This window comes from Crinia signifera, chromosome 2, assembly GCF_055691185.1.
Source record: "Crinia signifera chromosome 2, ASM5569118v1, whole genome shotgun sequence".
Classification (NCBI taxonomy): domain Eukaryota; kingdom Metazoa; phylum Chordata; class Amphibia; order Anura; family Myobatrachidae; genus Crinia; species Crinia signifera.
In genome coordinates, this window is record NC_139218.1 from 341,395,219 (window position 1) to 341,406,487 (window position 11,269).

The 11,269-nt window shown below is 43.5% G+C and overlaps 1 protein-coding gene across 1 annotated transcript; it reads left to right on the forward strand.

Annotated features, from left to right (window-relative positions):
• The first annotated feature begins 559 nt into the window (after positions 1 to 559).
• NPFF (neuropeptide FF-amide peptide precursor) lies at positions 560 to 10,256 on the forward strand. Its single transcript, XM_083171271.1, has 3 exons — positions 560 to 690; positions 7,519 to 7,640; positions 9,705 to 10,256. The coding sequence occupies exons 1-3, from the start codon at positions 565 to 567 to the stop codon at positions 9,823 to 9,825; spliced, it is 369 nt and encodes a 122-aa protein (XP_083027397.1). The 5' UTR covers positions 560 to 564; the 3' UTR covers positions 9,826 to 10,256.
• The last annotated feature ends 1,013 nt before the right edge of the window (positions 10,257 to 11,269 follow it).

Genomic DNA, 11,269 nt, shown 5'->3' on the forward strand with positions numbered 1-11,269 from the left:
TTTGCTTTGAAAAATATAATTTTTCAAATGTTAAATAAGTAAAATACTCATATAGTGATACATTTTTGGAAAATATGATACAAAAGAAAATCTTTGATCTTCGCCATCTGAATATGCCAACGTAATAGAAGAAGACAACTACAAACCCCACTTGTTTAGCTGCAGTTATTCACTTTAAAGGATAATATATGTTGTTATGTGATAGAGATGAAGAAATCACTCACAGGTTCAATCCATTGGGACCCTGAGCATTAGCAGGACAAACAGCTTTCAATTAAGTATCCACAAAGGGGGTTTAAGCGCAATTTAGCTGGATTTATTTAAGTAATAACATTGAGGTGAGTTCACTCACACACCAGGGAGTACGTAAAATCCATGGGGCATCCCCAGGGCCGCATCTCACCAGTCGTAGTGTGACAAAGACGAGTGACAGCTACACCCTGTGCAGAATAATCAGCACATCCACCTTGCAGGGATGGTGGCTCCTCCCCCTGAAGTTCCCATCATATACAGTATATAAGGACAAGAAAAGTGGCTGGCCAGTCACACCTCACACACTCAGCCATGGAGATACTTGTGCTTCTGCTCCTCACACTGCTGTCCTGTGCCAAATGCACCCAGCTTTACCAGGAAGCTGACGATTTGCCTGATAACTTCATGGAGGTGCCATCAAGCTTCCTAGAACCACAGGTAAATCATAGGTTATCCGAATATCCGTTATCTGAATTATTCCGAAAACCAAACATTCCAGAAAGTGAAAAAAAGTATTTTTTTTTGCTAAAAAACTTACTGGGGACACTTGTAACAGCACTACTGGGGACATCTGTAACAGCACTACTAGGGACATGTTATGTAACTGGCACTACTGGGGACATCTGTAACAGCACTACTGGAGACATGAAATGTAACTGGCACTACTGGGGACAACTGTAACAGCACTACTGGGGTCATGATATGTAACTGGCACTACTGGGGACATGATATGTAACGGCACTACTGGGGACATGATATGTAACTGGCACTACTGGGGACAACTGTAACAGCACTACTGGGGACATGATATGTAACTGGCACTACTGGGGACAACTGTAACAGCACTACTGGGGTCATGATATGTAACTGGCACTACTGGGGACAACTGTAACAGCACTACTGGGGTCATGATATGTAACTAGCACTACTGGGGACATCTGTAACAGCACTAATGGGGACAGGACATGTAACTGACACTACTGAGGACATGATATGTAACTGGCACTACTGGAGACATTATATGTAACTGGCACTACTGGGGACATTATATGTAACTGGCACTACTGAGGACATTTGTAACAGTGCTACTGGGGACATGATATGTAACTGGTACTACTGGGGACATCTGTAACTGGCACTACGGGGGACATTATATGTAACTGGCACTACTGTGGACATTATATGTAACTGGCACTGCTAGGGACATCTGTAACAGCACTACTGGGGACATGATATGTAACTGGCACTAAATATGTGCAAGAAAATGATTGTTTGGCATTCAAATTCAGTGCCTGAGATTGAACACAAACATTGTTTCATGTTTGAAACCTTGTTTTATGCACAAAAAAAATATATTTGTGTGTATTTCATGTGGTTGATGTGTTATACGGCATGAAATAAAAAAATATTCTGAAATACGGAATAATCCATTATCCAAAATTCTCCTGGTTCTGAAGCATTTTGGATAAGGGACACTCAACCTGTGTATATAGGTTTTTGTTTTTTATTTATTTATAGTTTTCAAGATTTACGGGGTTGATTCAAGTTTTCTCATATGCAAGGACTCTGTATGATTAATGTTGCACCAGCCAATGAGCTCCTGTTGTGTGTTTGAAAAATGACAGTTGGGAGCTGATTGGCTGGAGCACCTTTTATCATACACAACGAGTAAAACTCGTAAATGTGCAGCTAAACCTGACCATAATGTGTGAAATATGTGCAAAAAGAATAGTTCAACTGAATACCACACTATGATCTCCCATCATTTTAGATGGGAGATCGAGTGCAAAATAACAGTTGAATACCACCTACTGAGTATGATAACACCCGTTGATAAATTGAAGCCATTATCTCAGCAGTCACCTTATTATATCCAACATGAGAACAGCAAAAGTAGGCCAATTGGCTCAGCAGTCAATCATGAGGGACACAGACCAGATTAAAGGGTAGAAAGAGGGGTAGGGGTGACATTTTGCCAAGCAGGGGAACCACCTGAAGGACTTGAGAGTTCGGTGCTGGCGGTCAGTCTTTAGTAAAGCCATCACCAAATAGCTCAGTTCTGGATTTGAATGGTTAATGTGTTGCTAAATAGGCTCATCAGGCTAGGGCAAGGGGTCATATTGGTTTCGGGATGCGGTCATTTGGTCTACAGCATGATGGTAGACAGTCATTAGGTCGACACCATTAGGTCGATATGGGAAAAGGTCGACATGGGCCTAGGTCGACATAGGAAAAGGTCTATATGGTTCTAGGTTGAAAGGTCATTAGTTCGACAGGTCGTTAGTTCGACAAGTCATTAGTTCGACAGTGTCTAGGTCGACATGGGGTTTTTCACTGTTTTTTGAGCCGACAGGTGGTAGTTCATGCCCTACCATCCACTAGGGCATGGTGAGAGAACAAAATAGTGTGCCGAGCGTAGCGAGGCACCGTGCCCAACACATAGCGAGCGCAGCGAGCAATGCGAGGGGATGCGGTGCACTTTAAACTGTGTCCATGTCGACTGTGTTGATATTCAGGTAAAAAAACTGTGAAAAAAAACCCATGTCGACCTTTTGACTGTCGAACTAATGACCTGTCGAACTAATGACCTTTCAACCTAGAACTATGTTGAACTTTTCCCATGTCGACCTAGACCCATGTCGACCTTTTCCCATGTCAACCTAATGGTGTCGAACTAATGACTGTCGACCATCATGCTGTAGACCTGGGGTAGCCAACCCTAATCCTCGAGAGCTACCAACAGTGCATGTTTTGCAGGTCTCCTCACAGAATCACAAGTGAGCTAATTAGCTCCATCTGTGTATCTTTTAAAATGTGTCAGTGATTAATGAGTGCAGCTGTGCAGGAGCTAGGTTGTCTGGAAAATGTGAACTGTTGGTAGCTCTCGAGGGCTAGGGTTGGCTACCACTGCTGTAGACCAAATGACCCTAACCCATTGGTTTCACAAGTGATCCAAGGGAGAGATCACTCACTAAAAAAAACAGTTCCCAAATCCAGTTTAAAGCCACTTCTTAATCTGTCCTTAAAAACATTTCCCCTGAATTATAAAAACTTAATAAACACTATGAAGTTTAGTTATAAAAAGGAGATGATGTGCTATAAGGAAGCTAGAAGGAGCTGATGTGCTATAAGGGGAGGAGCGAGTATAAGGTGAGAACATGCTATTAGGGAGAACGCACTATTAGTGGAGGATGCGCTATTTTATTATTTTAATCGACACTCAATCAAAAGCAGTCATGTAAGTGTACATAGTACGTTCACCAAGAATACGGATTAGATCATTATAATCTGAAAATTCAAAAAGCATATTGAGCAAGGATGTATAAGATGATGGTATAAGTATCTAATGTAAGTACTAGTGATATGCATATAAAATCACTGCTGAGCACTTCTGTAGTTGTATTAGTATTACATTATAAGCCCCAACTCTTTAAGACATGCCTGCATCATATGTAAGGAGTACTGTATTGGGAGATCATAAGAATTGGCACTAATCAGCAGGCACTGGTTACAACAACCCACTGTGTTACAATACATGTTTATGTTATAAGACTGGATGTGTACATTAAACTGGAAAATACTTAAAAAGTTTCAATGTGCAATTGGGTTACATAGGGAGTTAACTGCAGTTGAAGCAACATTGTTATACTTGACTTATTTCAACAAAACTCATATTTGCTGTATTACAATATCATATTCTCCCCGTATTTGCGTGGGTTTCCTCCGGGTACTCCGGTTTCCTCCCACAATCCAAAAATATACTGGTAGGCTAATTGGCTCCAAACAAAATTAACCCTACAATGTCTGTGTGTGTGTACATGTGGTAGGGAATCTGGTACTTGTGTATTATCACGGAGCCTGAATTTACTACGTACGCAAACGTAGTGAAATCGCATTGCATGCCTTTATGGTATGGCATGTGATGTGATGCGATTTTGACGCTTATAATGGCATTTAATGTACTATAGCATTAAATTACATATAATGTCATTTATTAATCCCCTCCCCCCCAGTATCGTCGTGATCCCGAAGCGTGGCAAGCGCAGCGGTACGCGTCCGACCGACCTTTTCATACCCCCACCATCCACGTCGGCATGGAGTTGCTCTTATATAGTGTGGCGAGCGCAGCGAGCCACCGAGCCCGAAGCGTGGTGAGCACAGCGAGCCCCACGAGGGGCGGTGTATTATGTTACATGTATTACGCGTCCGCTCGCCACACTTCGGGCTCGGTGGCTCACTGCGCTCGCCACACTATATAAAATCAATGCCACGCTGACGTGGATAGTGGGGGTATGAAAAGGTCGGTCGGACGCATACCGCCGCCGCTCGCCACGCTTCGGGATGACGTGGATAGTGGGGGGCCAAAATAAATTACATTATATGTCATTTTACCACTAAATGGCATTATTCTAGGTTCCATCAGAACCGATATCGCATCGCATCGCATGCCATACAATAATGGCATGCGATGCGATTTTTTATCGTATCCAATCTTTTTAATGGATTCACTGACACAGAGCAGTGAATACATTACATAGGAAAATCGCATCACATGCCATACAATATGGCATGCAATGCAATGCAATGCAATGCGATGCGATTTCACTACCCTGAATAGCCCTCTACGCAAATGGAGTAGTGGGCGCCGTGATAATACACAAGTACCAGGAATATAGATTGTAAGCTCCACTGGGGCAGGGACTGATGTGAATGTTCAAATATTCTCTGTAAAGCGATCCGGAATATGTATGCGCTATATAAGAAACTGTAAATAAATAAATAAATGACTGCAATAGTTTTTCATGAAAAAAATCAACTATCTAGAAGTTGTTTCAGACTGGTCGCAGCACCAACAAGTTTGGGTGCTAGAAGTACTATTGTACTGCACTAGATCTCAGTTCAAGTTTTTTTAGACCGCAGCTTCCAACTGATGGGGAATCTCAGGATCCTAGCGGAATTAGAATAGATCTGGGAATGAAAACAGAAGGAAGCGCTTCATAGTGCAATACCGTTTTATTAAAAAGAGTATTCTATTAAAAATGTAAGAAGCAATTGGTCTTTTGCTTCTTCATCAGTGTGGGCTTGAGTACTACATGATATACTGTATGTATAATTCACTCGGTCAACGTCAGTGTCTCCACGCGTGTCTGTGAGGTCCTGCTGCAGCATCTTTCCGAACACGCTGTAACGCTGGCGGGCGCATCTCCCTTCCTGCACGTCTGACAAACGACCGGCTGGTGGATATATTACCGCTTAGAAGGACACAGATGCTGCAGCAGGACCTCACAGGTGCACGTGGAGACACTGACGGTTACCGATTGAATTATACATATATCATGTGGTACTCAAGCCCACACTGATGAATAGTGGGGTACGAGACGAGACCAATTGCTTTTTACACTTTAAATAGAATAATCTATTTTATAAAATGGTATATGAAGCGCATCCAGGGGTGCAAGTGTGGCGCTATAACATATTGTGCCGGTACCCCGTACCGCCATAACAAAAACCCGGCTATCACGTCACTGCGCATGCGCAGGTTTGCGCAGTGACATCGGTGCTTCCTCACGGGTGCAGCGGCAGCCTGCTGTGTGCCCAAACCGGCACTGCTTGCTGTGGGGACTGGTGACGATGCTATTGACCAGCGGTGTCTCCGGATATACCGTTGGGGCGGGGCCAGGCATAAGCTGACGAGCGACCTTACTCCTGAGCCTGAACTGCGGGGGATGACGGGAGATGCAGTTCTCGGGCGAAGCCCGAGTCTCTGAACTTTATTGTTCTAGGATCATCACAGCGCACATGAAAATGTCGGAGCCGGAGATCCCGCTGGTGTCTCTGCCCGACAGGACCTACAGCAGCCATGACAAGTAGTAGAGGTAGTGTCACTGGGAGTGTAACCCAACACCGCCCTGAGCCATAATTACCGAGCAACTCACCCCTCTGACCTATCTCCAATCTACCTGTCTGCTCCATCACCTCTCCCCCTCCTCTCACCTCTGTGCTCCATCACCTCTCCCCCTCCTCTCACCTGTCTGCTCCTCCACTCCTGTCACCTGTCTGCTCCATCACCTCTTCCCCTCCTGTCACCTGTCTGCTCCATCACCTCTCCCCCTCCTCTCACCTCTGTGCTCCATCACCTCTCCCCCTCCTCTCACCTGTCTGCTCCTCCACTCCTGTCACCTGTCTGCTCCATCACCTCTTCCCCTCCTCTCACCTGTCTGCTCCTCCACTCCTGTCACCTGTCTGCTCCATCACCTCTCCCCCTCCTCTCACCTGTCTGCTCCATCACCTTTCCCCCTCCTCTCACCTATGTGCTCCATCACCTCTCCCCCTCCTCTCACCTCTGTGCTCCATCATCTCTCCCCCTCCTCTCACCTGTCTGCTCCATCACCTCTCCCCCTCCTCTCACCTCTGTGCTCCATTATCTCTCCCCCTCCTCTCACCTGTCTGCTCCATCACCTCTCCCCCTCCTCTCACCTGTCAGCTCTTCCCCCTCCTCTCTCACCTGTCTGCTCCATCACCTCTCCCCCTCTTCTGACCTGTCTGCTCCATCACCTTCCCCCTCCTATCACCTTCCCCCTCCTATCCTCCTATCATCCTTCTGTTTCCATTCAGCCAAACATACTTTGGCTGTTTTTGTTGTACTGGATATTATCTGCCTTGAGAATGGTCCTGTAGGCTCCATTTGTGTAACATTAAACACGGTACACCCAGATCCTGTGACTACTATTGCACCAAGTCTGGTGAGTGCCGTTTTCCTGAATGGGAGCTACTGTATGTATATATGTGTATATATATATATATATATATATATATATATATATATATATATATATGCATAGGAATCCGCACACAATTCAAAAGTTCATCCCGGTAGTGCTCACTCCAAGGCACTAGTCCACAATACAGAAATTTGAAAGGAGGGCACTCACCAATTCGCAGATAAAACTCTAGACTTGAGGTCTCTGTTGGAGTATGATCTCTTGCTGCTTTGCTGTCAGTCTTGAAGAAGGTCTGAAATGCGGACCGAAACGTTGACGACTGTTTGAGGTTCAATATTTTAATGAATTGAATAAATAGAAAATTTTATCTGCGAATTGGTGAGTGCCCTCCTTTCAAATTTCTCTCTCTCTATATATATATATATATATATATATATATATATATATATATATATATATATATATACATACATACATACATACATACATACACTATGGGCTGACATTGTCTTTGCTTACCATGGCAGTTTTACTTTCATTGCAGATGGATGAAAGTGTCTCATCACAGCCTCTATCCGCTGAGAAAGCTGCAGTAAATTCTTTGCTGAGGTCCATACTGCATAGCAGGAATGTTCGCAGTTCCTTCCATAATTTCCAGCCACAGAGGTAACAAATATGTCATTATTTCCAGGGATCTTGTGTGTTCTTGTTTCCTAAATTAATCTTGTTTTTTTTCCCCCACTGTCAATCATTAACACTTGTTTCTTCTCCTGTGACTGGCTAATTATTTGAAGCACATCTAGATTACAAGAATGAGATGGGTTACAATGAGATGGGTTACAATGAGATGGGTTAGAAATTAGGGGTGCCAGACGGGATCCCAACAATCATTTACCCGACGTCAGGATTTAATATTAGTACTAAAAATGGTGTTAAAAAATTAAAAAATCAGGGTATATAAGGATCTCCTAAAACAGTATCTCATAAAATAAGTCCGACACTACTGTCTAGCTTAAATACTGCTCTGCATAGCACGAACGATGGCTTAGTTTCCCGCAATGGGGGGGTGATTCTGATTTACATGCTTCACTGCGTGTACAGGGTGCGGGGGGGGTGGCAGCTGACCCGCCCGTTTTCCCTACAGGGCGCCCGCAAATGTAAGACACCATAGAGGAGCCTTACATCTGCAAGCAATTGAGAAATCATTTGATGGCTGGCGACCATCGAATGATTTCACCCCCGCACCCAAGGCTTGAATGGATGTTTATAATATAAAAACATCCATTTGCATGCCTGCGGGGGATCGCGGCATGCGAGGGGGGCGTTACATCCACACGCAATGCTGCGTTGCTTGTGGACCAGAATAAGGTCCACTGTCCAGGAGATATGAGTCTATGGATAGCCACCATCCATCAATGGTTTAGAAACACATCAGTCAATGGTGCAGGTTCCAGTACTTTTCAGTTTGCCTGTGCGCATCCATGGCTCGTATTATCTGCAAACGCCCTGTCATCAACAACAAAACCATTAATGCATATTTGCATTGTCTTTGGTAATCCCTACTTGAGTCCCGGAAGAGTAGACCCAGAGGCGTAACTCTGGAAGGCAAAGGAGTCATCTGCTGCTGGGCTCCTGCTCCCAAGTGGGCACCTCCTCCACTGTGAGTTTGAATCAGTTAATTGAAAGCTGTTAATATTGCTTGTGTGGCTGACACCAATAGACTTGACACTCTCTCTATTCTAAACATAATTGTTTGCAAGGGTCACAACATGTATTAGAACCCATGACCTGTTCTACTAGAAGCAGACAGCTTACTGATAGAGCTGTTTGCTCCTCCGTATGAAGTACTATATGCAGTTAGTACACTACATAGCTCTACCTAATAGTAATGATTTTGAACTAACAATTATACATTAAGTATCTGCATACTTACAGTGCAGGAGCAAATAGCTCTATCAGTAAGGTGTCTGCCTCCAGTGACACAGGTCTCAGGTTCTAATCCTGGGTATGATGACTAAGCAATGCATTTGTTTAAAAAAATGTGGTGCAATGTAACAAGATTCATAGGAATATTTTCTGTGTCGTTCTCTATCTATCTATATATCTATATACACACACACACACACACACTTATATAAAGTGCAGTGTGAGGGGACACCAAAATTTACCTTGCCTCCGGGAAACTAGGAACGACCCTTTGCCACTGCACAGACCACCAGCATACTATTCCTCCCACTTCCCTAGTAAAGAGGTTAATCCCCCACCTAGACTTTCCCTTTGTGATATCCCAGAGGGCAAAATAAAAATGTCAGCTAGTGAGGCAATAATATCATAGCAAGACATGTACTGTATACCATAAGAATTAAATTATCTTCATTTCAATAGCTTGCAGGCAAAATCGGTCTAAAGGTGCGTACACACGGGGCAATATGATCGCTGGCAATATATTGCTCAGCAATCATATTGCTCAGTGTCCTGTTTTCCAGAGATGGTCGCAGATGAAAATGTCACACTGCCGGGAAAGAGACAAGGGAAGTCTCTGGTTGGAGGAGCATGCTCCTCCGACCAGCGACCATTTAGGGGCTGAAAACGGGAGCACGCACTTGGCGATGTATCGCCGGTGCACACTACCATCAGCGACCATATTGCCAGCGATATTTGCAATAATCGCCCCCATGTGTACACACCTTTACAGTATTTACAACAGTCCATGTTTTCTTGTTTTTTAAGGTTTGGCAGAGATGAGCGCAGTTCCATGGTAGGTGACAGCAGGATCCACTCTCGGGGATGGGACTCAGCGCCACAGTTCTGGAGCATGGCTGTCCCCCAACGATTCGGGAGGAAGAAATAAAAACACAATTCAATCCCCAATCACAAAGACCAGCTATTACAGATCATCCTCACTGTTATGAAAAACTTAATTACGTGACAGAATATATACATAAAATACCAATACATACTGTATACATGTAGAATGTTTTTTCCTCTTTTTTTTAATGAAAAGTGCTATAGTACAGTAACACACAACAGCCAATCAGCAAGATGCTTTCATCAGTCTATTGCCATATAATCAATTAATGTCAATGTTTGATTAGTGGTTTCTTTCAGCATCATTGAAAGGTCAAATGCTTTGTAAATACGCAGTGCTTTTGCTGGCTGTTAGATAAAACACTGATTACTTTCACAAAGGAGATGTAATGCCCACCCCTTGTGTTTTTCTTCATTCCTGAATAGTAAATATAAATCAAATAAAGAAGACCTACCATTGTTGTTTTAGAATCATATTGGCTGTTGGTTCTGTTAGCAAATGATGATGAAAGAGACCATTCATGTTTTACCTCATAACTGTGCCATATAATGGTGGGGCCTACTGTATTTCCAGTCTGACCACACAGGTATGCACCATTTCACAGCAAAGTTGTGGCCGGGAAATGTCTGCACTCAGATGAAATTTTTCTTCAATCCCAACTGGCCTTAATCAGCGGCCATTTTGAGCCTACAAATGTCAAATTGCCAATCAAAAGCAAAACAGGTACAAGCACTGTTGGTGAAATCATCAGCTCCATATGAATGTATAGGCTGCTTCCATAATTCCCGTTGCCAATTTTCTGCCAAGCAGGTGGATCTATGAATGCCATGCAGAGAAATGTCTAGACAGAACATCGTGCAATACAATCTCCACCATGTTCTGGTTACACTACATGGACATATTGTGATTTCATGGCTAGTCACCCGAGTAGATAGGTTATAAAGAATTGATCAGTTCAAATTCAAGTTCAATACAAAACAAGAATTGCACTCGCGTTACAATTTAAGAGAAACTGTACATTTGATGGATACTGAAACATTTCATATATATATACGTAGCAACACATCTTGAAAATCTGAACATTAAGGACAGATAAGAACTGTACATCTTCCTCCAGTATCGGTAATACTGGCATAGTATGGCGGGTACCGGATGATGCTCCGACAGTCAGTATTCCGGCATCGGAATCCGGACTGTTAATACCTGACAATCAGGGCCCATGACCCCCAAGGAGAGGGAATAGAACCTGTGGCGAGCGCAGCAAGCCCGCAAGGAGCAGCTTAGCGCTCACCCCTTGTCAGAGTACTGGCATTTGGGATTCCGACTGTCACAGTGTTATACAGTACCCATGTATGACGATATAATCTTGAGGTTATCTGAATGTTGTATCTTCAATTACAGTTGTGCATTGCCCTACAGAACCACCTGGCCTGATAAGCACATATCAATGACAAACAAAACAGAGGAATCCAAAGGATGATTTTAT

Bases quoted from the DNA above. Each gene is read 5' to 3' on its own strand.
- NPFF (XM_083171271.1), top strand. From the start codon at position 565: ATGGAGATACTTGTGCTTCTGCTCCTCACACTGCTGTCCTGTGCCAAA. The intron at 691-7,518 runs GTAAATCATAGG...CTTTCATTGCAG, and splicing joins CAAGCTTCCTAGAACCACAG to ATGGATGAAAGTGTCTCATC. The intron at 7,641-9,704 runs GTAACAAATATG...TTGTTTTTTAAG, and splicing joins CATAATTTCCAGCCACAGAG to GTTTGGCAGAGATGAGCGCA.